Source organism: Phyllosticta citriasiana, assembly GCF_038021145.1.
Source record: "Phyllosticta citriasiana strain CBS 120426 chromosome Unknown IWZ02scaffold_1, whole genome shotgun sequence".
Taxonomy (NCBI): Eukaryota; Fungi; Ascomycota; class Dothideomycetes; order Botryosphaeriales; family Phyllostictaceae; genus Phyllosticta; species Phyllosticta citriasiana.
Window position 1 is genome coordinate 479,127 of NW_027117278.1, and position 25,507 is coordinate 504,633.

Here is a 25,507-nt window from a genome sequence, read left to right on the forward strand (position 1 = left end):
AGGCCTATCGGACGTCTAAAAACAGAATGTATTTTCTCAAAAAGTGTTAAGGTAGATCAAGCAAAACGACCTCCAACTCTCCCGAGTCGCCTCACTGCTTTCCTTGCATCGGCGATACAGACGACCAAGTCTTCGCGCGGAGAGGCGTTGAGAAATTGCACCAGCTGTCCTCAAAGAGACACCATGTTCAACGTCCGGGCGGACTCTGGTTCTGACGGCGGAAATAACTTCACTTGGAGACAATGTGACATGCCCCACAGAGCCTCGCGCCGCGGGCATCAACAACACCAGCGAATCACATCAAGACGCACGTAGCGAGTCGTCTCGATCCAGCCATTGTTGTAAAAGCAGATGCCTTTGGTTGAAGCATGCAAGCCAGTCACAAACAAGTCATCAATGCCAAACTAGGTACTCGCAGATTCAAACCAGCAGCACTATGTCAAATACTGCACTGTACTCCTAGGAACAACTAATTCATCTACCAACAAAGCCCCGCTCGCTAAGTTAATGTTTGGTAGCCAACGCAGAAAGTTGCAGCCAATCAATCGACTGACCAACTAAACCCCAAAGCAACGCCCTCTTCCTATCCTGTCCAAATCTTCCCATTCCCTCTCATTCACGGTTCATGAGATGCGGACACTCGCCCGGCGCAATGCGGCTCATCTCTTCGTGCGTCTTCTTGACCTCGTCGCTGCCAGGGGGCGCGGCAACGCCCTCGCCCGGCAGCGGGCACACCGATTTCTCCATATCTGAGGGGTGCGGGTGAACGGAGGACGCGGCCGCGTCGTCGTTTTGGCCACCTCCCACAGACGGGCAGGGCGATGAGCCAGATTCAGGCGGCGTGTCGGCCGTCCAGCTGCTGCCGCTGGCCTCGGAGCTATCCGAGGGCGCGACGTCGACGCCAGCAGAGGTGGTATCCAGAGCGGCAGAAGAAGGAGCAATAACAGAAGAGGCAGGAACGGCAGCAATGTTGTCGAGCGGCTTCCCGTCCGCGCCAGCGCCGCACCCCGTGTCCAGCGCATCGTGCCACTGCTCCTCGGCGGCGTCTGGCTCATCGCCCGGCTTGACGATGGTGGGCACGCTGGGATCCGACATTTGGCGCGAGATGAAGGGGCAGCCGGTCCGGCCTTGCGGACCGGTGAAGATGGAACGAAAGTGCTCGGCTACATCTGGCTGCTTGCCCGTATCCGACTCGCTCGACCTGGAGCGTTCGCACTTGGGACGGAGCGAGAGCTGTTGCCCGTCGGCGGCTTGCAGCGCCGGGCTCTGCGTTGGCACTTCCTGCGTCGGGGTAGCTTTAGACGATGCTGTTTGCTGCAGTGGCGTTGGTGACCGGCTGCTGACCTTCCTTGGAACGGACTCTTTGTTGACGATGCCCTCTGGTGCGATTTGCCGGAACATGTCCAGCGGGTCAAACCAGGTTTCGACTCTTTGCAGCCGCACTTTGTCGTCGACCTTGGCGACTGTGACGCCTTGGATGTCGATGGAGCCGCCGTGGGCTTTGGCGGAGACTTTTTCGCCTTTGCTGCTGGACGTTAAAATTGATGGGATGAGCTGGCAAAGCCAACTTACTCGTTGAAGCCAACATAATCGTTCTTCATGACTCCCCAGTGTCGCCATCGAAAGGCAACTTGAGGCGGTCCGCTGTAAACTTCGAGCACCTCCCAGGCAAATGTGGGCATCATTCTCTTGAACGTCTTGTGGCTAGAGGCAAAGTCGGAGTTTTCCGGGCTGTAGTACTCGTTGGGCGAGATGATGGCGTTGTAAGTTCCAACATTGAGCATGTGCTCTCCGCTTTGCGGGGGCCCGCCATTGATGGCAAACGTGTAGTTCGGGCGGTCAATTGTCCTCCAGTCTGCCAGGTCGGTCTTGAAAGAAGCCTCAACCTCCCAATTCTTGACTAGATTCTCGACCAGCTGGTGAAGACTGCCAGCAGCATGAGACATTTTCTTGGCTAACCCGCTCGATTAGTGACGATCTACCAGATTGGTGGTGTATGCAAGAGCGAATCCAATGGCGTGCATCAACCAAAAAATGGAGTAAATCCCAGGGTCTTTTGGTTTCGGAGAGTCCTTCGTGCAACACAGCATCCCTCACGTGCAGCTCCAAATTCTGCTTGTCCGAATGGAGACGAACGAGAAATTTCACTCACTCTCTGCATACACCTTGCGAGTCTTGCTGTAATCTGGCGGGCGGCCATATCTCCACTTGGCACCCTGGTCTTTTAGCACGGCATCGGGGTCGGTCAGGTAATCAGGCAACCCAGAGGAAGCCTTGGGTTGAGCTGCAGCAGCCATGACGTGGTACATGGACCCGGACGCTCAATTGAAGAGGCCAAATGGTGAAGAAATAGCAGAGTTATGTATGAAAAAGTAACGAACGACGTGCAGGCCTCGAGAGTTTAGAAAGAGTTCAGAAGAGGTTTGGGGGGACGGGAGGCTGGAGAAGGGCCCTAAATACGTCCGTTTCATATGCAAATGTGAATCCTGGAGGAGCCCACGGTCCTGGGGGGGCGCCGGATTGCAGAGCTTTGAATGGTGGGGAGCAATCCGTTTCTGCTCGGAGACGCGTTGGCTACATCCAGAGAGGCGACATTGGTCAGTCTCGAATCTGATAGGAGGCCCTCCGGGGGGCGCGGCCCTCTCCAAGCAATGTCGGGGGCCCTTGAAAAACGCCCATCCAGGGTTCGTTTTCTTGTGCAACTTGATGACCTCTGCAGCTCACTGCAAGAATACCTACAGGGAGAGATTGCATGCTGCGGCTGGGTAACGGAAAATCTTATGCCATGATCTGGCGGGTCAATGCCGGCAGGACGTCTCAAACGCATCTAATTCATCTCATTCATGCTGGAACAGGCTCCGCGCCGGTGACTGAGGGCGTAATGGCTGATGATGAGTTCCTGACGGGCGTGTTTTTGCTTTTGGCGGCATGGCGATTGCTTTTGCAGCTGTCATTACTTTGCGAAAGCGAGATGGGTGCGGCGAGCAGAGGACGGAATCGCGAGCGATAATGCGAGCTCAGACGACCTGAGGGCGGCACAGTCGAGCGGGACTGAGGAGGTGGAGGAGAAGGAGATGGACGGTGGAGCAAGGAAAGCAGGAGGTTGAGGCTGCAAGGGTCCTGACGCGAGCGGCCGTGCGCCTCTGCAGCCATCTCTTTCGACGCACGCTGCCGCTGTCTGTACAACCTCATCAACCCCCTTTCAGCACCTCCGCGCTTGTGCCCTCGCGCGCCATACGTCCAATGCGGCGTGGCCTGCTGCTATTTTCCGACTCGACCTCAATGACGCCCGCGAACCATCACGATGCGTGCCTGTGCCCCCCGGTTGAACTTTTCGACGCACACTGACGCTGTTGACAATCACGACTCTTGACGGATACAGGAAGAGGCAGAGTGTCACTACGTCCCCACTTCCCGATTTGTCCATCTGCGGCGTGCACTTTCAGTAGTGGCTTCTTCTCATCATGGCCGTTGCAAGCGAAACCAGCAGCCTCTCGAGCCGCCTGCTGCACCTCTCAACGACCCTGGACAGCAACGTTGGCCGGCCGTCCTCCCCGCCGTCTCTCCAGGGCTTCTTTTAATTACTTCCTCTGCAAGAGCCAGGAACAGCAATCTGTCGCCAGCCTGTGGATGCATGCGACTTGTCGCTTTGATTGCGAGCTGGCGCCGTCTTGAGGTTACGCGACTGACTGTTCATCTTCACGGCCCAAATTGAAAAACAGTCTTTTTTGAAACTGCACACCGCTATTTCTGAGCCCAATCCGTCTACCTGGTCACCTGCTCGCCTTTACCCCAGTCTCAAGGCGGTTCCCGCGTGGCAATCCATCGGCCTGGGGCTGAGAGCCGCTCCCTCCCCAATCGATTTGTACGGCGGCGGCAGCGGTGGCGCCTCCGCTCGCGTGTTTGCTCACCCGTCCGTTATCACAAAAAAGGGGACCTCGGAGGCGGAACAAGCCGTGCCCCGGCAGGCCAATTAGACGCGGTGCGTTGATGACGATGATGTTGCTTTGGTTGTACCACGTCTCAACAAATTTTTTGCGCATTCCCTTCAGCTGGCTTGCCTCTTTGGCGGCTCGATTATTCTGCTCCGATCTCCATCATTCGGGGCGGACCAACCAAGTCGTGGCACACGCTACAAAAAGTAGGGGGCTGGCAGGCAGGTGTGAAGGTACGTCGTATGTAGCATTTTCAGCAGGTTTGGATGCATGTGTACATATGTACATTGGTGATGGTGATGACGATGAAAAACGGGGAAGAAGAAGCATTCGTCAAGAAGCCACCGGCCAGAGTCGTTCTCGCGTTGTGCAAGAAGCCTCGACCGGTGCTGTCTCCGTCCCAGCTTGGCGCAACTGGGAAGAGATCGAAAGATTGGACGAAATGCCGTGCCACGCGCGGCGCCGGCGGAAGCAGCAGCAGCAGCAGCAGCATGAATTGTCCAGTGATGTACACGGTAGGAGCACAGTGTCTCTTCTTTTTATCTGCGTCTGCGCGGGATACGAGGGGTGAAGTATCTTGGGCCAATCAGTGCGGGTCTTGCAAGAGCTTCGATTGTGTCACGGCCTCTTCAGGTGAGTGCTGGATGTGACGCACCGCTGGTGAGAAGAAAGTCAAAAACATCTCAATGATGGGGTGCGAGAGGTCGGTCCGACGCACAACGACGTCGTCTCTAAATGAAAACAACGGACAATATTCCTCTCTTGCAGGACTCTTCGACACGAGCGATTTCGACAAAAATCCGCACATACCTTCTGTACCTTCTGTTGTCAGGAGTATTCCAATAAAGATAGCTACTGCCTCTTCCCAGACGGTTGCAAAATTCAGCACCATGCGTATTAAACAAATAGATCTTTTCAACACAAAAACAGTATCAATCCTTTCCTAAGCCATGACAGCTCCCCATCCCGCAAGCAGTCCTCAACAGGAAGCTAAACAATCCGACATAAAAACACTAGACGAAGGACCCACCACGCATTTCCCCCCTCCAGTAGACAAAAAGTCAATCGAGAAAAAAACCGAGGATAAGAAATTCCACTACTCTTTAATTTAGCACCTACACGTTACCTAGCCTTTCTATACTTCTCATCCTCCCTAAAGTACCTAGTAAGCGTAGGGTAAAAGGCTAGGGGTACTAGTAGAGGTTGCCTATCTATTATACTAATCCTAGATTAGTAGATAACTTAAGAAATCTATAATAGATACCGTAATAGTTCTTATATATATTATATAGGATGAAAGGAGGGTAGAGCGTAAGACCTTAACCCTTTTCCTTAATATATATAGTACTTTTAACTATATAGCTTATAAGTAATAGGGAAGATTAGTCTACTAACATCCCTCCTTATATAGGTTTATATATTTACTAATAGTAGATAACTCTAGATCTCCTTTAATAGCTAGAGAGAAGACCTCTATCTAATAGTATTAGAAATTCCCTAAGAGAGCCTAGCCTTACTAATACTCTTCCTAATTAATATATAAAAATTATTTACCTCTTAATTAGTAAGGTTTTAATTATATATTAATAATATTTTACTTCTAGTCTTCTCTATAAGTTAGAAGAAGAATGCCTATATTCTTTAAAGAAAAGCTAATAGGCTATTCTTACTTAGGGCCTAGTATAATATTAACTTTAATAGAGATAAGACTAACCTTATCTATTTTACTAACTTAGATAAAGCTAGAAGAGTAACTATTATACTTCTAGAAGATTATCGCGATAGCTAATAAGCTAGACGACGCTAGTAATACGAGTATACTACTATATAATTACTTAATAAGCCGAAGCTAATTATAACTAAGCCGCGTAAACTAGCTAAGCTAAGTAAGCCGGCTATACCGATAAATAATAATACTACTAAGGCTATATAGCCTACTTAGTAACTAATAGAAATTTACGCGAATAATAAAAAGATTAATTCTTTTATCTATTATAATAATATAACTAAAGTAGTAATTTACGTAGTAAGAAGAGAGTTTAGTTCTTATTTTAATCGTTTAGATTTTATTTTACTTCTTATATAAATATATATAGAAGATAGTAGAGTATATAGTATCTTCTATATTTATAATAATTAATAAGACTTTACTTAACTTTATCTTTCCTCTACTTATAAGCCCTATCCCCCTATTATCCCTACTAATTATTATACTAGGCCTAATTAAGAAATAGTATACTATACTAAAGAGAACTATCCTAGTAGATACTTCTAAACCTAACCCTACCTACTAAGGAAAAAGGACTAGGTTTAGATTTTATCTAAACTTTAATACTACCTAGAAGGTAATTAATATAGCTCTCTCTTACATCCTATATATAATAAACCTTATATATAATATAGGTAAAAAGTAAAGACTCTATAACCTTAGTAACATCCTATAGGATTATACTAAGATAGGTCGCGTAGGTAATATATTATTAGTTCTTACTACTTAAGTTTACTCCCTTAAAAATACTACTTATATACTAGGAGTAAAGGTTTACTAGCTATAAAAGCTAGTTATCCTTCCTATAAACCTAGCTAAACTATCGTACGTAACCTAAGCCTAGAAAGTAACTACTACTAGAAAACTATATATAATAACTCCTTACCTAATATAAGATTTAGCACTATAGGGAGTCGAATTAAGGGTGAATAATAATAATATATTTAGTATAGTATTATACTAATACTCTTCTTTAGTTTAGCTACTACTTCTTAAAAAAAGCCTATACGTTAATAAGTTATTACTACATATAAAATTTTTAAAAAATTAAAAATTACTATATCTACTATAACTCTATAGCGCGGGCTTATACGTATATAACTAAAGTTAGAAAGTAAAAACCTACCCTCTAAAGTATTATACTATAAGTATACCCGTACCTACCTCCTAGGGGGAGGCCCTACCTAACCTAGTTCTACTAGACGGCTATAACTATAAACCTAAGAAAATAGACTAAGATACCCCTATACCGCCCGGCCTACTACCTACTTAACTAGCTAATAAACCTAAGGAAATAGACTAGGATTTCCCTATAAGCCCTCTCCCCCTATTATCCCTACTACTTATCGTACTAGGCCTAATTAAGAAATAGTATACTATACTAAAGAGAACTATCCTAGTAGATACCTCTAAACCTAACCCTACCTACTAAGAAAAAAGGACTAGGTTTAGATTTCGTCTAAACTTTAATACTACCTAGGAGGTAATTAATATAGTACTCTCTTATATCCTATACGTAATAAACCTTACGTATAATATAAGTAAAAAGTAAAGACTCTATAACCTTAGTAACATTCTATGGGATTATACTAAGATAGGTTATATAGGTAATATATTATTAGTTCTTACTATATAAGTTTACTCCCTTAAAAATACTACTTATATACTAGGAGTAAAGGTTTACTAGCTATAAAAGCCGGTTATCCTTCCTATAAACCTAGCTAAACTATTATATATAACCTAAGCCTAGAAAGTAACTACTACTAGAAAACTATATATAATAACTCCTTACCTAAAGATAACTATAAAGCTAACTACTACTCCCCTAAAGACCCTATAGGATATATAGGTTATTATCTAGTAGTAAAGTCCCTTCCTAGACTTTAACCCTCTCTCTATATAAAATAATATTAATAACGCCTTTAAGAATATAGGTATATCTAGCCCTATTATGTTAATAGTAATATATATAGAGAAGGGTAACATCCTACTTACTAGCTTACCCTAGTATAACTCTAAATTCCTTACCTCCTATAAGGACCTCTTTACTTACCTTTTCCTAGATACTATAGTCTAGGAGAACTAAACCTAGTATAAGGTTATTACCTATAGCATCCCTCTTAAAGACCTATGCTTACTTAATATTAGATAATTTATTATAGAAGAGGTCTATACCTTTAATCCTAGCCTTTCTATTATTAGAACTCTATACTAGCTTACTTTAGCTAAAAGGAGGGCTACCTAAAAAGTAGGGTTAGTTATTATAGCCTTCTATATAGTAAAAGAGGTAGAGATAGCTATCTTAAAGCTATTCTATCTTATAGGAGTAAGTATAAGGGTTATAAAACTCCTTAGGATTACTCTAGACTTATAGTATATAAAGTATTAAGAATTTAGCTATAGCTCCTCTAGGTATTATAATAGGACTAAATACTTACTATATACTAGCCCCTATACTATAGAAAAGCATAACTATAACTACTATATAAAGAGAGGCATAAAATATGCCTATATAGTATTAAAGTATAGTAACTATAACGGTACTTATTACTCCTAGGACCTAAACTATCTCTATTATCTAATAAAGCTATCCCCCTAGCATAAATATTAGGTTACCCTAAAATTATGCTATTAGGGATAGTACTAGAACGCTATAGTAGAGCGTATATATAATCTACCTTACCTACTACTCTATACTATATTTACTTTTCTATATACGCCTTCTTCCTACCCTCCTTCCTTTTATTACTCTTACTTTATACTACCTATCTACTTAGATAATAGTAGGAAGGCTAGTTCTTAGCCCCCCCTTACCTAAAAAGAGCCTAGATAAACTATCTATCTATAATAACCCTATACTAATACTATACTAAGAATTATACTTCATTATATAAGACTCTTTAGCTAGGCATCCCTACTTACCTTATAAATATATATAGTATCCCCTATAGATAGCTCTATCTTAGATAGCCTATAGCTCTAGTAAGATATAAAATAATTAATTAATTAATTAATTAATTAGCTCTACTAGGACGTAAAATTAAATTAATTAATTAATTAGATAGTCTAGATACTCCTTATACGGTCTCTTAGCTATTTATATATAGGGTAGCCCCGTCCTAAATAGCTAATCGGCTCTACTAGGACGTAAAATTAAATAAAAAGAAAAAAAAAAATTAATCAATCAATCAATCAATTTTCTTTATGCCCTAAAGATTATGTGTATATATTTTTGTTTAGTTGCTTCTGTAGTTACGATAGCCGCCCGGCTAGCTCAATCGGTAGAGCGTGAGACTCTTACACCAGCTACGAGCGAAATGTGACATCTCAAGGCTGCGGGTTCGACCCCCGCGTTGGGCTCTAATCCCACATTATCCTTTTTTGACTTTTTGTTGGTGATGGAGGATGGATGAGTGAAGAGAGCCGTTTTAGGGTTATCTTTATTTATTTTCTTATTTTCTATTTTTTTCGGCTTTGTGTGTGGGTGGGGATGGACTGGAAGGAAGAAGCAGGGGGTGACAACACACTTGTGAGGAGGGAGTAAGTCTAAACGATGCAAGTTAACTAACTCCTTCTCTTCTTCCTCTGTCTTGTCACTTTTACATTCGCCTATATATTTTTTCTATTCTTCTCATTTTTTCTCTCTTTCTCCCTTCGTGCCCGGAATTTCTTTGGATGTTGTGTTCATTCACCCGCTGATTCACCCTCTCCACTTCCCCATCACTATAGCAGCGCTGCAGTCTCAATAGAGTATCTTCGTTCTGACCGCACACATCATCTTTCTGACGCTTTATGGAAAGTGAATAAAGACGATTTTTGGCTCTTGTCTGCCTGATCAAGTCTACGAGCGCCAACACCGTGGGAAAAAGGGTAAGGTAATGGTGATCGCGGGCAGAGTAGAGGGAAGATCGGGAGCATTCAAACGCTCCGCTCACTGTGAATGCTGTTACCCAAGGAAATGAGACTGCTGACAGGAGCTCGAGTGCCCCTCGCGGCCCTCATCCCCGTCTTTTCCACCCCCATCCACCCCTAACTCCATCTCAACCCATCTTACCCACCTACCTATCTCCGCACATCGAACAGCTCCTCTGCATTCTGCCGAAACACCCTCTCCACCACGCGCTCATCGCCTGCACACCACTCCAAGCAGCGCTCCACAAACGGGACGACGTCGTACCCCTCGAACCGCGTGTGCGGCCAGTCGGTCGCGAAGACGACGCGCTCGGGCGCAACACGGAGAAGTTCGCGCGCCATGGCGCTCGTCCACGGCAGCGCTGGGTCGGATTCGATGCGGTACGCGCCCGACAGCTTGACCCACGTGCTGCTCTTGCGGCAGCTGGCGCTGTCGCCATCACCGCTTAGCAGGCGGACGAGGTTGGCGAAGCCGGGGAGGGCGTAGGGGTCATGGGGTGCGGTTGCGGCCACCTTGGTCCCCTGATCCGCGCTCCCGCCGGAAATCGCCTCTGGCAGCGTCGGATGTCCCAGATGGTCAATAACGACGCGCACACCGAGCGGCGGGTCCTGACGCACGACGTTTTCGAGCAACGGCACGCTCTCCAATCCCAAGTACACCTGCACGGCCCAGCCGAAGCCGCGCACCGCGTCGGCCGCCGCGCGCAGCTCTCTGCCCAGCTCGCCGGCCGTCACAGCGCGTCCCACGCTCTTGAAGTTGAGCCGCACGCCGCGCACGCCGAGCGCGTGCCAGGCAAACAGCATCTCGGGCCCCGCGTCGGGCGGCAGCGTGACGACGGCGCGCGCGCGATCCGGGCCCAGCGCGCACAGCGCCGCCAGCGTGCAGCTGTTGTCGGCGCCGTAGATGGACGGCTGCACAATGACTAGGTTGGCGAGAGGCGCAAGGAGCGGGTGCGAAGAGTAAAAGGACAAAGCTTGCGGCAGCGTGTGGGCGGGCGGAGTGTAAATGGCGTTGGGAGAAAGTGGAAATGCGGCCGGGTCGATGAGGTGCATGTGTGCATCCCACGAGCCAGGGGGAGGCGCAGTGCCGTCACGTTTTTGCAGGAGCGGCGACGGCCTGGTTGAATATCGTTGATGAGATGGTCGAATGCTTCTTGGGCAAAGGCGAGGCGGAGTTGGGGCGCGTGTGAGGCTTGTCGAGGCATGCATCATGATGATCGGGCCGGCCTTGGGGCGCAATCGGCGGCCCTGTCCTGTGAGGACCCAAGCCATTTGGTAGGCAGTTTAGAATTTGTTTCTTTGCTTCAGAAGGGATAGTGGTCGTAAGTGGTGCAGCAGAGGTGCGGCAGATGCGGGGTTGACCTACCTGTGATGCCCCGACAGCTCAGGCATCAAGCCGAAGCCTGCTTAGCTGCGAAGGCACCGTGTTTCGAGGCTTGGTCATAATGGCAGCCAGGACGTGCGCAAGGGATGTCCTTACCTTGAGTCCAGCAAAAATAATTGCTCTGCATCTCATACAGCTGGGAACTGATTCTACGGTATCCGAGAAGAGAAAATTTCTCATCGCATCGGCAGACGTACATGGTACGCAACTTGTTCACCAAGCCCCCAGCCGCGCTTCCGAGTGTCGTTCTAGAAACCTTGAGCATGCTTGGCCTGCAACTAGCAAGTAATATGAAGGCACGCTCGTGGCCGGAATCTCAGGAGATTTGCGGAGTCGAGGGCAGGCTGAGGGTTGCAGCGTCGCCAAAGGTGGTGCCATGAGCAAAGTAACAGAGCAGGCTTTCCCCGCTCGAGAGGAGGAGCGATTAGGTTGGTTGCCACATGTCGCGACGGCAAAGGATTCTCTTGGTTGCCGAGCATTGGGAGAATTCGGCCGATGTTGGCAGAGTCGGTTTCTTCGGAAGAGCTGCCCAAGAAGTCGAGGCTGACGGCGGCGCGTCTTGGATCCTTTGGAATGCAGGCAGGCAGACAGGCAGGCAGGCAGGCTGAAGAAGCGTCATGACAGTCACGAGCAGCGTAGCGTTGTTGACCGCTTTTCTTCGTAATGGTAATAGTGGTACGCGTGACTGGCGGACGTGTTACCTTGCAGTGGCCACGGTCGAGGGCAAACGGGCGGCGTGGGACAAAGAGGTGGCCTGGCCGTGGCGAGACCTGCCGTGAGCGAGCACAACACAGGTGGGTGAGTCAGCCAAGACAGCCAACAAGAAAGCGGGTTATTCTCGGGCCCAGTGGGTGGCAATTGACGGCCTTTGACCGACTCAGCCTTCCCCTTTACCGTCAACCAAGTGCTGTGCCTGACCTACTGACTGCCCGCCTCACCGGCCAGTGACCGCAAGCGTAACGTAACAGGTGAACAGAAGAAAAGAGGCCAAAAAGGTGGCTAATTTCAGGAATATCATACACCTGCTGAAAACGTCCCATCCAACAAAGCCGATCCCAGGCCTACTGACGGGCTTAGCACGCCGGCACTCAGGTCGTCGTCTTCCGACCACGGTGAAAACGATGAAGGCCATGATGGCAAACGACCGATAATTGTATCGTAGGTAGGTAGTTAGATAGGTAGCAGCTGGCTGGGCCAGTCTTCGCACCAGCAGTCTTTCCTGTCCCTCACTCCCACCCACTCGCCTCGCACTCCCTCCGCTCCGGCTGGGACCTGGGAGCGCCGTCGGCGTCGCGGAGCCCATGGTGGCCCGTGCACTAGATGAGTGGCAGGGTCGACGGACGGGGACTCCAGTCATCGCTGGGCTTGCCATCCATATCAAAAAGCCCGCCACCCGCGCCGTGTAGTCGCTCTTCCCCCCCCCAAGACCAGAGTCACACACACATCATGGCCTTTGTCAAATCCTCCCCCGTCGTCTAGACTGGACTTGTCCTCTTCCAACTATTCTCCACTCCACTCCTCTCCTCTCCTCTCCCCTCCAGCTTGTCTGCCACTGCAACCTTCTGGCCACTTGTTTGCCTCCCGTCCGGCCTTGCCCGTTTACACCCAGTCAGCAGCCTTGTCTCATAACGCACCGACTCTCTTACCGCTGCGCTGCCGCCTTCTCCAACGACTCACTCCTGCCCGACTGCCTATCCCTCCTTGCTCCTTATAATCACTCTCCTCTCCGATTACTCCATCTTCACCTCGCCTAACCCCCTTCCGCTTGCCGACGGCCCTTGCCTCGTTCACTCGATCGCGACCGCTGCTCCGCAACACTCCACGTCTATTCACCTCGACGACGAACCCTCTTCACACGGCTCTGACGCGCCATTAATACCTCTCCGTACGCTCTGGCACGCGCTTGGTTGCTCTCGGCTACCTTGCGCATGGTGACGCCCGTCACCGCCTAACCTCTTACAAGCTCCACCACACAAGTCACAATGTACCCCAAGTCATACAAAGCGCCAGTCGTCATCAGTCGCCCAGAGATCTCCATCGGTTCGGATTCCAAGACCATCATCGTCCTCGAACGCGCTGTTCGTTACTAGTTTCCGCTCCTCCTTTGCGTCTTTGGCTCCGTCGGCATAAATCCCCGTGGTGCTAAACACTCGAGAGGTCTGGATTCCGTGTCGGACAAGGTCTCATTCTGAATATCTCTGTTGTGACGGCGACTGGACGCTTCTGCGGCTCAAGTTAAGCAGGCGCTCGTTGGTGAAAGCATCGACACACCTGCTCTACGAGGCCGAATCGTCAAACGCTTAGCAAAAAAAAAAAAAAAACTCCCCGACTCACGGCGGTTTTCGACATTCTACTCATTCTGGATTTGTTCTTAATTCCTGGCAAGGACTGAAAGCGTACAACGGCGCCTCTGGTTCCGCGTGCACCATCACGAGCATTTGGCGACCTTCCAAACGCCAAAATACACAAATTCCAGAAAGAGGAAGCTTCACTCGACATCCAGTCAGGTGCTGCATTGTCAGACCACTGAGCGGGTGATTACTGGCACTTCTTACCGGATTCCTCTCTCGGTCACCCCACGACCATCCAAAAGTTTCGACTTTCTGGCCCAAAAGGGACACTAGGTGCTTAAAAGCAACCTCTCCACTCACTCTTCATCTGCTTGCTGGATTTTGGTTAGTATACCCAGGCGTTCTCCAGTTACATCATGGGTTGCGACTTTCCCTTCGGCCAAGACGTCTCCCATCCCTACGGGTCCTCCGTTTCTTCTTCAGCCTCCTCTTCGACTTCTTCCGTATTATCCTTTGACACCGCTTCCTCCTCTTCTTCCATTTCTTCGGCTGCCACCTCGATCCATGGCAGCTGGGACTCGAGCGACTCATGGAGCCGCCCACAACCATTCTTTCAAGACACTGTCTGCACGCGCGCTGGCGAGTCTTTTGCAACAAGCGGCCACATCAAGCGGAACAATGTGTCGTGCCAAAATCAGGGCGTATTGCCTCCTCTGCAATCTGCCGTTGACGCTGCCCTTGCTGCAGAGTCTCGGCGCAACCCGCGCAGATGCGCCTCTATCAACACGCGTGCCCCACCCACTTTGGTTCGCCAGAGCGAGCGCACTGTCAAATTTGTTGATAGTCTTGTCGGTAAGCATTTACTTCTCCACCTCTCCGAATCCGTTGCTAAGCAAGTATAAGACTCTGCGACTCAGATGGTCGAGATAATTTGGCCCCTCTCTGTGCCTACTTTTCGCAATCAGGCTTCCGGCCGCGGTGTGCTCCCTCTTCGAACCTTTATTCAAGAGACGCTTCGCCGATCCCGGACCAGTTACTCGACCCTTCAAGTCGCACTCTACTATCTCATCCTGATCAAGGCGCACGTCCCCAAGATCGACTTCACCATGGAGCAACCCGAAGACCAATCTCTGCGAGCTTTGCAATGCGGTCGCCGCATGTTCTTGGCCGCCCTGATTTTGGCTTCCAAGTACCTCCAGGACAGAAATTACTCTGCTCGGGCTTGGAGCAAGATTTCCGGCCTCAAGGTCCACGAGATCAACACCAACGAAATGGCGTTTCTCAAGGCCGTCAACTGGAAGTTGCACATCACAGATCCAATCTTTGAAAGATGGCAGGCAATTGTGCTGAGAGCTTCGCCTTCTCACCCTCCACCATCTCCTGGAGCCCCGCAACTGCCGTGCGGCTTCAACGACTGGAGAGCACTCATTCCTGTTCTCACTCCTGAGCTGGACAACTTTGATCTCATTCGTAAAGCTCCGACTGGCATGCAGATTCCGAGGCAGCTGAGCCCTCCTGCGGCTCCGTTTGCGCCAGCCTTCATGCGCGGCGACTCGTGGCAGATGGATCCCTCGTTGGCTCCTCGCCAAAAGGGAACGCCATTCGTGTTGGAGCCTACCGTGGACATGACTCCACCTGCGCCTCTGTTGTCAAGACTCGGACCTCTTCCAACGCCACAAATGACGCCTCAGTCGGCGGCTTCAAACATTCCTGCAGCGAGTGTTGCAGCCATGGGAGCCAGGCGCCCTTCGATGTGCACAGCCATGGCCTACCACCAAAACGCAATGTCACGGAGTGCTCTTGACCAGGTCACCCCGGCCCCGCGTTACCACGGTCTGGAAGCTTATCAAGTTTGCGGGCGACGACCCTCTCTTGCGACTTCGACGACTTCTTCGTCTTCTTCGCCAGAGTCCATGATCTCGGATAGTTCTTCTCGGTCCTCTCGCGCGTCCTCCATTTCCTCCATCTCGTCCGCGGCATGGGCGCCTGACACTGCCAGATTGGCAAAGTTGGCGACGTGCCGCAATGCGGGGCTGCCCTACCAAGTGCAACAAAGGGAAAAGGAAAACGCCGAGTACGTACCATCGATTCTTCCGAGCGAACCCTTGTCGTCCCCCGATCTCGAGGGCTTTCACATCAACGACGCGTCGGAGCCGACTCCTGTGCCATTCCAGCGCGTCGAGTTTCCGCCCCAATCCGCCTGCGAGGATGGAGCCAAGGGACGTAAGCGATGCCGATCATCCACGACGGATACGTCGCTGCAGCAAAACGTTCGCGCTCTTCTGAGTCAGGACCAATTGGCTGCCGAGACGTTGCTTGCAATGGACATGGATCGCCAAGGTGGATTCACGCAGCCCTCAGTGGCCAACGATGCCTGCATCGCCACCACTTTTTTGCTCAACAACGATCATTACAGCGACACGACGATGTCTTCGGCGCTCAGCAACAAGGGGCTGCAGTCCCCGTTTGCGACGGTGCCGGAGGCGCGTCGTCCCATTCAGAAGGACCTGGGCAGGAAACGGGCGTGCTGCGCGAGCGAGGTGTCGCAGTTGCTTCAGCAGCGGTCTGGTCCTGGCATGTGGGATGGCATCATTTGAGCCTCCCTTACACCTATCGATTTGTACATTTTCACCGAACCACTTGCTCTACCACATATAACCATCATCTACCTTGCCTACCTGCCTTGGCTTGCTTGCTTCTTTGCGGCCGCTCGTGCCTTTTTACCTCCTGAAATGTTTCTTCTCAATTTTTTGTCTTCGAGAAATACTTTTAACCACACGACTTTGCAGCTGCTACTGGTGCCTTGACCTTTGCTGAGCGAACGGAGGAACTTCTTCCGTCAGTCACGGTCCACACCGCTTTTTCCCCCTCCACTGCGACTGCTGTCGCTGCCTGTTTGGCTTTCTTGTTTTTTTCCTCGTTTCTATCACTTTTTCGTAAAGATGAATGGTCGGTCGGCTAGGGTGTATCGGGCGATTAGTGGGCGGCGGAAGGAACTGTTGCCCAGGACATTATGCGATCGGAGTGGGGGTTTGTTGTTGCCTTTGAGCAAGGGAGTGGTTTGCGGAGCGTGTTCCTGTTTTTGTACTCGTGATCGAGGGGATGGACTGAACACGCTCACATCAATCACCTTGCTTTATCTTACTTTGGCTAGCTAGCTAGTGGTAGCAGTGTGTAGCAGTCGATTGCAAATGGCAATGAACGGAAGCGTGGATGCATGGTTGATGGGATCACACAGACAGAGGTGCGTGGCTACCTTATCCATCTGCCTATCATCTATTTTTCCACACATGATTTTCTTCTTCCCATGCCAACAATATTTGTGGTGTCTACCCATTAACTCCTCTGTCATTGCTATACTCTGTCTACCATCATCCTCTCTCATCTCACTGCATCACAAATCCCATCCGTCATAGCAAACTGGCCCCGGGGCCTTGTCGGGGGGGGGGGGGGCGGCGGAAGTGGTGGTGGGGCCAAGGGGTGGGCATGGTGGGTGCGCCATGTGCAAAAGTACCAACACACAGCCAAAGCTCATGCTGCTGCCTAATGAGTACTACAGATTTCGCTCTTGGCCTTTTGGCGGTTCGGTCCGTCGGTTCCCTTTCGGTTTCTCGTACTCTCGGCTTGTGAGGAAGTGTTGGTTTCCATTGTTTTTTGCCCTTGACTTTGATGTGCCTTGTTGCCTGCGATGGCTGGCTGGCTGGATGGTAGGAAGATGGGTGGTAGGTTGGTAGACGGTAGGTGTGGTTTGGTGTGTACGGTAGGTAAGCGATAGAGCGATGGAGGATACATTGACTGACTGACTGACTGACTGACTGCTTGAGTGTAATTCTGTCTGTTAGTCTGTCTCTGCATCTTCTTACTGTGTCTTCATGATCTTTTCGCTATCTGTACCTGTCTGTCTGTCTGTCTGTCTGTCTGTCTGTCTGCGTCTCTTTCTCTTGCTAAGTATCTCGCCCCTCCTTCTATCTTTCTGTCTTTTCCTACTCATTCATTTCCCATCTCGTTTCCATTTGACGCCGCCACAAAGGAGGGTAAGAGCAAGAGTAGGATCAAGAGCAACGGCCCAAGCAGGTCCATCTTCCACGACACAAAAACAAAGAGACTACTCCAGACACCCGAGCACCGTCATCCCATCGCCACGAACTCTCTCTCAGTCACATAGTCATCATCGTCGTGACGATCCGGATGACACCCTGAATGACTGTACTGTACCGTTGCCGTGCGTTGGCTGTCTGGCTGGCTGGCTGGCTGGCTGGCTGGCTGGTTGCGCTGAGATGGGCTGAGCTGGTTGGTGTCGCGTCGGTGAACTAACCAGCCGCGCGGCGCGGTAATCGCACAGTCATATACACCGAGCGAGGAGTACGTCAAACGATATACACATACGCTACGGATGGACAGACAGCTCGGATCAGCTCGGCGGAGCCAGCGCCAACTAGCCAGCCAGCCAGCTGTGCATCAACATGTGTCTACCTACTATCCACTCGTCTGTCCTCGGTGGGGAGTGAGTGAGTGGTTGAGGATGCATCCGTGGGTAGGTAGGTAGGTAGGTGGCTGGGAAAAAAAATGTCATGAGTGGACGGTGAGTCATAGCTACCTACCAGTGTAGTGCCGCGTGGCGTGGCGTGGCGAGGCGTGGCAAGACAAGGCAAGGCACGGCGCGGCGTTGGTGGAGCACGGCAGTCAGTCGCGCTGGTGTGAGTGGTGGCGAGGGGGAAGTGTGGGAGGGAGTAGATGAGTTGTTCTTTGTCATAGGTAGTTATTATGACTGGACTGGACTGCAGTGGACTTTGGGTGGTGAAGAGGTGACGGGAGGCAGAGTAGGGTAAGTAGGAGAATCGAGGAGGAGGAGGAGGAGGAGTAGGAGGAGGAGGAGGAGGAGGCAGGTGAAGAAAGAATGACGGATGGAACTTCCTGTTGCTGCTTTGGGAAAATGAATGAGGTGTGATGGTGTTGCTGCTACAGTCAGTTCCAGCATCTCGTCTCTTCCGTTCTCCCCAAGACACATACAACCTATGTGCCTCGACCTCCACCCACCCATCCTCATCCATCCCATCACCCCACGCACTCTAAAGAAACCCCCCAAATGCACACAACCGCCTCTCCAACTCCAACTCATCCCACGGATCAAACCAAACCCCCCAAACCAGCGACAGCGACGGCCCGACACTTCCCCACCAACCCAATCCCATCCAACGGCCCAAAACGGCAGGTACCACATGCACATCCATCCATCCATCTATCCATCCGCCCGCACCCATCATTCACCCACTCGCTCTCTTTTCGTCCGCCACTGCATGCACACCAAGCCAACAGCCCAAACCACACACACATTCAAATTCTCGCCTCCAGTCGCCTCCCGCCGTCCGCGCCTCGCCTCGCCTCCGTCGGATAGCGGAAGTCAGGCAGGCAGGCAGGCAGGCAGGCAGGCAGGCTCGGGCGGATGGCGCGGCGCGAACGAACGAGCGAGCACCCACCGGACGCGACGCGAAGTGCGCGACGTCATGAGACGAGACGAGACGATGGAAAACGGGGCTATTAGATACCTGCTTACCTACATGGAGCCAGGAACAGGAACGCACTTGGCGAGGTACATGGTAAGCTCGCTTCTTGTTGGCTTGGGCTGAGGTTTGGTTGGTTAGTCGCGTGCTGCCTGGTGCAGTTGGTTGGTGGTCGCCTGCGGCGGCGGCGGACGCCGGTCCGGATGACCTTCCTATTATTGCGCTGTCGCTGGGCGCGCTCGTATTGTGTTGGATCACTGTAGCTGAATAGGTTGGTTGTGAGTGGGTGGAGGAGGCGAAGGGCGTTCTGGGCAATACCGCTGCACGACCGAAGATTCCGAACTGGGTTGTTGGAAAAACAAGCGCGAAGAAAAAGATTGCTGGGATTAAAAAACTGTCCGTGAGAAAATCTCGACATGTCCGACGCCTATGCACATAACTCATCGACAGGAGACACGTTCTGTGTCCTCCCGTCCTGCCGCATCCATACCAACCCAATTTTTTCCCAACCATCCCTCATTAACTCATAAGCAGCTTGGTAGCCCACGAGACGTTCAGCGTGCGCAAGTCGCTGTAGTGCTGGCCGGTGCCCAAAAAGACGACGGGGATCCCCGTCGCATGCACCATGCTGACCAACGTGCCCACCATGTCGCCGACGGTGTCGCATTTGCTAATAATGAAGCCGTCCAGCTTGCGCCCGCTTCCGAAGCTGGCGTTGAAGTTGCGCGCCTGCGCCACCGAGTCCGTCCCCACGAGCGCCTCGCCGACCATGAGGATCTTGTCCGGCTGCGCCAGTTTGGCGAACTTTTCCAGCGACGACATGAGCCGCTGGTCGTTGTGCCGCCGTCCCGCCGTGTCGATGAGGACTACGTCGTACCCGTTGGCCGACGCATGCTTGACGGCGTCGGCGGCAATGTTGGCCGCGTCCTTGCCGTAGCCTCGCTCGAAAATGTCGACGCTGCCGCCCTCGCGTTTGGAGAGTTCCTGTAGGTTGCGCACGTGTACGCGCAGCTGCTCGACGGCGCCAGAGCGAAACGTGTCCGCCGCCGCAATGAGCAAGCGGAATTTGTTTTGGAGGAGAAAGAAGGCGATTTTGGAAAGGTTTGTGGATTTGCCAACGCCGTTCACTCCGACAATGGAAATGACGTAGGGTCGGGGTTTTTGAAGAGAGAGCGCCGGTGGATTGTTCACGTTTTGGATGGAGCGGAGGAGGTCCAGGGAAGTAGTCGGTGTCAAAATTTTCGCCAATGCCCGTTCCATGGCATTGTGGATAGTGGCCTCGACACCTGGGACATGTTAGCAAAATCCCAGCGCATGTATGGATCTGACATACTTGTAAAGCTCCCAGTCTTGACGCCCACCAGGTCCTGCTCAACGCTCTCGCAAAGGCGAAGCGCCGCCTCGCGAGCAACGTTTTTGCGCAATAAGTGCTCCTCCATGCCTTTCAGCGGCTTGGCCAAGTCCTCTTTGGTCAACGTCTTTCCGCCCACAACATTCCTGAACAAGCCTCCAATTGCACCCAGGCTTGATCCCACAAAGCCAGAACCCGAATCTTTACCGTCTCCCCTTTTGGCATTGGCCGCGGCCAGGATTTCGTCCATCTCCTCGTCGAGATCCTTCAACACGAATTCGCCTTTGCCTGTTCTTTTGCCCCACGACGATGACTCGACTTGCTCCACCGACGTTTCCTGGGCCTCTGTATTGAGCGAAGGTGTCGAATAATCCAGCACGGTGTCATCCTCCTCATCCGCAGCACCAAAATCATCCCATTTCCTCCCCTTTTTTCCCTTTGTTGTCCGCCGCGCCGGAGACTCGTCACCCGATGACATGGGCGCAGACGTGAGATTTGCCTTTTTCTTCGCGCGGCGCGACTGCCTCCCCCCAGGTCCACCCTTGGCTGCGAGAAGGTGATTGTTGACCGCTGGAGAATTCGGCCGCGACGTGTCGGGCGTCGACGTAGGCGTCGCATCGTTCGAGGTCCCATTCTGCGCTGGTTTGGGGAGTGGCTTTCTCAAGCCGGGCATGGGCGGTGCTTCGTGGGCATGGTCTGTCCCTGAGCTCGAAGGTGGCGTGAGTTCGACGGTCGGCGCAGATTCGCGGATGGGCGGCGCGGCGCTTTCCCCAAGGGCTTCCAGTTCTTGTACTTGGCGATCAAAGTAGTCGTCAAATGGACAATTGATGACGCAGGTATTGCGCTTCTTCAGCTCGTCTTTGTACAGCTCGGTGAAGAGGGTGCGCACATTGTCCAGCAGCTTATCTATCCAGGTAAGATGGACGAGCGACTGGTAGACGGCCTGCCCTGTATTAGCCTGGATGTGCGCAAAAGGTGTTCTCGGTACATACGACAAAGATGAGGCCAAAGTCTTTTGCCGTGGTCCATTTCAGCGTGTAGCCGTCCTTTCTGTAAGCTGGCTTCTGCGCTGCAAGAGGGTCGTCGGAAGCCACATTGCGCTCCTCGATAAAGACCTCGCGGATCAGCGAATCGATGGCCTTTGCGCTGACATTTGCGTACTTCTTGGACCAGAGGACAACGCCAGTGGTTGAAATAATCTCGAACGAGTCGAGCATGGCGGGGATGTTTGGTGTTGGGTGACGTGAAAGTGTTCGGGGAATCTCCGCAACGCGTCGCCGCTGCCGCCGCTTGCTTGCTTCTGACCGGGACAGAGGCTCACCTCAGTGAGTGATGCAGCTTCTCCGAACGAGCCACCTCTCTCATCCATCTCCTCCAGCTGCAACCCAACAACCCACGCATCCAAAAACCTTGCGTGCAGCCCCGTCTCCTCGGTCCACTATTTGTCGCCACAGCTTCAAAGCCACAGAAACGGTCATTTCGAGATGCAGCGGCAGACTTTCGGGCCCGCGCAGTCTCCGCGTAAGTTTACCTCCCCTCGCGACCTCGACTGCTCCAATTGTTGACCGTATACAAGCGCTCCACCACCCGGTCCCTCAGCACATATCCCAGGTTCCCAACCTACGTAGTCCTCCGCCTCCTCAACCTCAGCCCCAGGCACAAGCAAACAGCTATGGCTATCCACAACAAAATCCACAACAGAACCCACAGCAAGGCGGCGGCTTCATGCAGCAGCCGGGGTTTGGAGGCTTTCTGAATGATCCAACTGCGCAAATGGGCTTCTCGATCGGCCAAAATGCTGCAAGGGCCGGTCAAGAGTACATGGAGCAAAATGTCAGCCCCCACAGTGTCGCTGGGCTCAAGGACGACAGCTGACAGGGTGCGCAGTTCAACCGCTACGTCAATGTGAATGCGCTCAAGCATTATTTCAACGTGACCAACTCGTACGTGGTCAACAAACTCTTTCTCGTTCTTTTCCCGTGGCGGCATCGGCCATGGGTACGACAAAACTACGACGGCTTCTTCCTTCCCCCTAGAGAAGACATCAACAGCCCGGACATGTATATTCCAGGTAAGGCTTATTGAGAAAGCAACCATGTGTGATTCTGACACAATCGCCTCCAGTCATGGCCTTTGTGACCTACATTCTCCTCTCGACCCTCCTTGCCGGTATTCGCGGCGCCTTCCATCCTGAGCTTTTGGGAATCACAGCAACCAAGGGCTTTGCGGTAGTGTTGTTCGAAATCCTGGGTTTGAAGCTTGGCTGCTATTTTCTGAGCATCAGCAACGACTCTCAGCTGCTTGACTTGGTGGCATACTCTGGCTACAAGTTTGTCGGCATCATCGTTACGCTCATTGTCGCCGAGGTGTTCAACAAGGGTCAGGGCTCAGGGGGCTGGGTCGGTTGGGTGGTCTTTTTCTACACTTTTATGGCCCTCGCATTCTTCTTGGTGAGTACAGATATCATTGGAGCGGTCACTCGAGTGGAAGACTGACATTGGTCTAGCTTCGATCATTGAAGTACGTTTTGCTTCCGGACACGGCTCCAAACGCTAGCGGTCAAGCTGGCTACACCATTGCCCGCAACCAGCGTTATGCTCGCACTCAGTTCCTCTTCTTCTACTCGTACATTGTCCAAGGACTCTTCATGTTGTGGCTCTCCAGCCAGAGCTCGGGCAGCCAGCCGGCCAATTCCTAGCGGGCCAAGTCATATGGGGTGAGCAAGGAAGCTCCATCCTGGAAGACGTTGGTCGGCAAAGAGGCTCCAGCAGCTGGGCGGGCGCACCATGTGGCGTTCGGCTTTACAAGAGGATTAGTAGAGAGATATGCAATAGAGACACGGATAACTTCGCCAGATCCGAAGTACCGCACGTGGAATGGTCGCACAGTGGATGTCAAAGTGGACCCAAAGATCTTGCGTCCACCACGGCGGCCAGACCTGGGGAGCTGTCGTTCAATACAACAGCACCGGCTATAGAACGTTCGTCCACCACCGAAGCCGCGACCATGGAGCTGTCGTTCGCCAAACAGCTACAGATCCGGAGCTGCCATCTGTCAACATCCGTTGCGGTCGGATGATATCGAGCTGTCACAACAAAAAGCAAGACTGAGAACGCCAGATGGATAGCTTGACCTATGAACGGGAAAAGGAGGGGATAAGCAATGGCTTGGAAACTAATGTACACTAGGACTTTAGCCTCTAGCGCAGTATCGGGATTGCATTTATCGGTGTTGGCAGTGGAAACTTGGATCAATTCTGGACAGCTGTTTCAACGATGAATACGAACGACTACACCGCTTTTTGTGACGACAAAAAGGCAAACAAGGTCTGAAGAAGAGTTTTAAAAATGGACAGAGAGACAGGGCATCTGTCGGCTGACATGTAGGGCCGAGCGCTAGGCGTCTCTACCGACGTCACCACAACAAATGAGATCGATTTGCAGGCCCCATCCACCAGTCGCGCTGCATCCCCGTCGTCATACCCTACCACAACCCTAGTCTACTCGCAGAATTCGATGATCCCATACGCCGCCATACGGCTGCTTGTATAAACATCACCGACGCCCTCAGCTGTCACAAGGCCAGGGCGCTGTTTGTCTCATTTCATCATTTCCTGGCGCGGGGATCTGATCTCGCCTGGCGTCTGTCGTTACTCTCCGCTGTCCCTTGAATGCTCCTTGTCGTCCACAGCGCATTGAGATCTGTCGCTCACGATGGGGTACTTTTCAGAAAAATTCCAGTCTCTTTGCAATGACAAAAAGACGCAGGTCGTGCTCTTTTCCAGTACTGCAATTGCGCTTTACGGTTACGATCAAGTACATTGAATTGTTCAAATCCCGTCATCTGGCTTGGTATGGCTGACTGCTTCAGGGTATGATGTCCTTGATCAACACCAACCACGACTACCTGTCGCGCATGAAGATATCTGCTTCGTCCCCGCTTGTTGGCGTCATTGTGGCCATCTACTATCTCGGCTGCACTGTAGGTGCAGTCTTCTTCTCGTGGTTTGCAGACCGATTCGGCCGCAAAAAGGGCATCTTTTTCTGCCTGGCAACGGCCAGCTTGGGCAATTTCATCATGTTCATCTCAGGCCTGGGCTACACGCGGGGCGCACTCGCGGTGATGATGGCCGGGCGGGTAGTCATGGGACTCGGCGTGGGCGGCATCGACGCCGTGATACCCGTGTACAGTTCGGAGCTGTCAGAGAGCAAGGCGCGAGGCAAGGCGCTGGCGCAAGAGTTCCAGTCCAACATCTTCGGCCTCAACATGGCCTTTGGCATCAACCTGGGCGTGACGATCGTACTCGGCAAGTCCAGCCAGTGGGCCTGGCGCATCCCCATCATCGTCATGCAGGCGTATCCCGTCCTGCTGCTCGCCTTCATCGAGCGGCTCCCCGAGAGCCCGCGCTGGTTCATCTACCACGGCATGGACGACGACGCCCGAGAGGCGTGCGAAGATATTACCCCTGGCGAAGGCGAAAAGCATCTCGAAGAGCTGAAGAAGAGCCACGAGCAGGAGTCGGACAAGTCGGTGTCGTACGTCAACATGCTCACGCCAGGGCACCCGCAGTTCCATCCAACCGTGATCACTGTCATGGTGCAAATCTGCCAGGCCTTAACTGGATATGGTGCCGTATCCGTCTACGGACCACAAATCTTCGAGCTGCTAGGCTTCGCGACGCGGCCAGCCGAGTACCTTACCATGGGCAACTACATCTCATATTTAATCCTCATGACAGCGGCATGGCTGCTCATCGACGCGGTGGGCCGGCGCGCGCTGATGCTGTGGGGCTCGAGCGTGCTGACGAGCTGCTTCCTGCTGCTGGCGCTGTTCGGCGGCCTCTCGATGCACGCGTCCCAGCTGCACATCGCCAACCCGGCCGTCGCGGTGCCGGGCATCGTCGCGCTCTTCACGGCCACGGGCGCCTTCGGCATCGGCTGGCTGGCCACCGTGTGGCTGGCGCCGACCGAAATCGTCCCCACGACGGCCCGCGCCCAGATGGCCGCCATCTCGGTCGTCACCTGGGGCCTTGCCAACTTCGCCATCACCCTGCTCACCCCGCTCATGTTCAACAATCTCAAGTATTGGATCTTTTTGGTGTTTGCGGCTACCAATGCTGCTGCTGGCTTGTGGACTTGGACTTTCCTGCCTGAGACGGGTGGGCGCAGCTTTGAGGAGAATCAGCGCTTCTTTGAGGACGCGGCGAAGGAGGGGACATGGCGCGTCGGTAAGGTGGATGAGGGCGCGTATCTGCGCATGCCTTATCCGAATAGTGAGGAGGATGTTGGAGAGAGGGAGCCGCTGTTGAGTAGGGTGAGGGATCAGTTGTAGAGGCGTGGCTTGTAAAGGGTGAGTCTACGACTTT

The 25,507-nt window shown here is 51.9% G+C and overlaps 10 protein-coding genes and 1 non-coding gene across 11 annotated transcripts; 7 read left to right on the forward strand and 4 right to left on the reverse strand.

Annotated features, from left to right (window-relative positions):
- Positions 1–537: 537 nt before the first annotated feature.
- Positions 538–2,206, reverse strand: IWZ02DRAFT_5935 (putative pathogen-related protein). The gene is made up of 2 exons (XM_066770938.1): positions 1,573–2,206; positions 538–1,525 (listed from the first exon to the last, which is right to left on the reverse strand). The coding sequence occupies exons 1-2, from the start codon at positions 1,944–1,946 to the stop codon at positions 613–615; spliced, it is 1,287 nt and encodes a 428-aa protein (XP_066626813.1). The 5' UTR covers positions 1,947–2,206; the 3' UTR covers positions 538–612.
- A 988-nt stretch (positions 2,207–3,194) lies between these two features.
- IWZ02DRAFT_438473 (uncharacterized protein) lies at positions 3,195–5,089 on the forward strand. The gene has a single exon (XM_066766726.1). The coding sequence runs from the start codon at positions 3,991–3,993 to the stop codon at positions 4,504–4,506; it is 516 nt and encodes a 171-aa protein (XP_066626814.1). The 5' UTR covers positions 3,195–3,990; the 3' UTR covers positions 4,507–5,089.
- A 3,877-nt stretch (positions 5,090–8,966) lies between these two features.
- IWZ02DRAFT_t2 lies at positions 8,967–9,063 on the forward strand. Its single transcript has one exon. It is a non-coding gene; the product is annotated as a tRNA-Lys (tRNA).
- A 702-nt stretch (positions 9,064–9,765) lies between these two features.
- IWZ02DRAFT_428917 (uncharacterized protein) lies at positions 9,766–10,887 on the reverse strand (the record flags this gene model as incomplete). The annotated part of the gene is made up of 1 exon (XM_066765950.1): positions 9,766–10,887. The coding sequence occupies one exon, from the start codon at positions 10,885–10,887 to the stop codon at positions 9,766–9,768; it is 1,122 nt and encodes a 373-aa protein (XP_066626815.1).
- A 1,016-nt stretch (positions 10,888–11,903) lies between these two features.
- IWZ02DRAFT_438476 (uncharacterized protein) lies at positions 11,904–12,376 on the reverse strand. The gene has a single exon (XM_066766727.1). The coding sequence runs from the start codon at positions 12,369–12,371 to the stop codon at positions 11,934–11,936; it is 438 nt and encodes a 145-aa protein (XP_066626816.1). The 5' UTR covers positions 12,372–12,376; the 3' UTR covers positions 11,904–11,933.
- A 1,235-nt stretch (positions 12,377–13,611) lies between these two features.
- On the forward strand, positions 13,612–16,184 carry IWZ02DRAFT_6021 (uncharacterized protein). The gene is made up of 2 exons (XM_066770944.1): positions 13,612–14,142; positions 14,194–16,184. The coding sequence occupies exons 1-2, from the start codon at positions 13,707–13,709 to the stop codon at positions 15,885–15,887; spliced, it is 2,130 nt and encodes a 709-aa protein (XP_066626817.1). The 5' UTR covers positions 13,612–13,706; the 3' UTR covers positions 15,888–16,184.
- Positions 16,185–16,749: 565 nt separating this feature from the next.
- On the forward strand, positions 16,750–17,668 carry IWZ02DRAFT_6096 (uncharacterized protein). The gene is made up of 2 exons (XM_066770959.1): positions 16,750–17,050; positions 17,133–17,668. The coding sequence occupies exons 1-2, from the start codon at positions 16,979–16,981 to the stop codon at positions 17,574–17,576; spliced, it is 516 nt and encodes a 171-aa protein (XP_066626818.1). The 5' UTR covers positions 16,750–16,978; the 3' UTR covers positions 17,577–17,668.
- Positions 17,669–18,174: 506 nt separating this feature from the next.
- IWZ02DRAFT_438481 (uncharacterized protein) lies at positions 18,175–19,153 on the forward strand. The gene is made up of 2 exons (XM_066766728.1): positions 18,175–18,880; positions 18,933–19,153. Exons 1-2 carry the CDS (start codon positions 18,228–18,230, stop codon positions 19,060–19,062), a joined length of 783 nt encoding a protein of 260 aa, XP_066626819.1. The 5' UTR covers positions 18,175–18,227; the 3' UTR covers positions 19,063–19,153.
- IWZ02DRAFT_438483 (signal recognition particle, alpha subunit, N-terminal-domain-containing protein) lies at positions 19,154–21,546 on the reverse strand (the record flags this gene model as incomplete). Its single annotated transcript, XM_066766729.1, has 4 exons — positions 21,521–21,546; positions 21,135–21,467; positions 20,125–21,085; positions 19,154–20,077 (listed from the first exon to the last, which is right to left on the reverse strand). Coding segments are annotated over exons 2-4 (1,948 nt in total), but the record flags the coding sequence as incomplete, so codon positions are not given.
- Positions 21,547–21,626: 80 nt separating this feature from the next.
- Positions 21,627–22,840, forward strand: IWZ02DRAFT_486375 (ER to Golgi transport protein Yif1; the record flags this gene model as incomplete). Its single annotated transcript, XM_066769253.1, has 5 exons — positions 21,627–21,663; positions 21,719–21,975; positions 22,030–22,213; positions 22,267–22,592; positions 22,649–22,840. 5 exons carry the CDS (start codon positions 21,627–21,629, stop codon positions 22,838–22,840), a joined length of 996 nt encoding a protein of 331 aa, XP_066626821.1.
- A 1,015-nt stretch (positions 22,841–23,855) lies between these two features.
- On the forward strand, positions 23,856–25,473 carry IWZ02DRAFT_370049 (MFS monosaccharide transporter-like protein; the record flags this gene model as incomplete). Its single annotated transcript, XM_066764480.1, has 2 exons — positions 23,856–23,957; positions 24,013–25,473. 2 exons carry the CDS (start codon positions 23,856–23,858, stop codon positions 25,471–25,473), a joined length of 1,563 nt encoding a protein of 520 aa, XP_066626822.1.
- Between the last annotated feature and the right edge of the window lie 34 nt (positions 25,474–25,507).

Excerpts from the sequence above, each read along its gene's own strand:
- IWZ02DRAFT_5935 (XM_066770938.1), bottom strand. The coding sequence starts at position 1,946 with ATGTCTCATGCTGCTGGCAGTCTTCACCAGCTGGTCGAGAATCTAGTC. Across the intron at positions 1,526-1,572 it reads GATTATGTTGGCTTCAACGA|CAAAGGCGAAAAAGTCTCCG; the intron begins GTAAGTTGGCTT and ends AACGTCCAGCAG.
- IWZ02DRAFT_438481 (XM_066766728.1), top strand. The coding sequence starts at position 18,228 with ATGAGGTGTGATGGTGTTGCTGCTACAGTCAGTTCCAGCATCTCGTCT. Across the intron at positions 18,881-18,932 it reads ACAGGAACGCACTTGGCGAG|TCGCGTGCTGCCTGGTGCAG; the intron begins GTACATGGTAAG and ends TTGGTTGGTTAG.
- IWZ02DRAFT_6096 (XM_066770959.1), top strand. The coding sequence starts at position 16,979 with ATGGCTGGCTGGCTGGATGGTAGGAAGATGGGTGGTAGGTTGGTAGAC. Across the intron at positions 17,051-17,132 it reads GGTGTGGTTTGGTGTGTACG|TCTGTCTCTGCATCTTCTTA; the intron begins GTAGGTAAGCGA and ends TCTGTCTGTTAG.
- IWZ02DRAFT_6021 (XM_066770944.1), top strand. The coding sequence starts at position 13,707 with ATGGGTTGCGACTTTCCCTTCGGCCAAGACGTCTCCCATCCCTACGGG. Across the intron at positions 14,143-14,193 it reads ATTTGTTGATAGTCTTGTCG|ACTCTGCGACTCAGATGGTC; the intron begins GTAAGCATTTAC and ends AGCAAGTATAAG.
- IWZ02DRAFT_438476 (XM_066766727.1), bottom strand. The coding sequence starts at position 12,371 with ATGGCAAGCCCAGCGATGACTGGAGTCCCCGTCCGTCGACCCTGCCAC.
- IWZ02DRAFT_438473 (XM_066766726.1), top strand. The coding sequence starts at position 3,991 with ATGACGATGATGTTGCTTTGGTTGTACCACGTCTCAACAAATTTTTTG.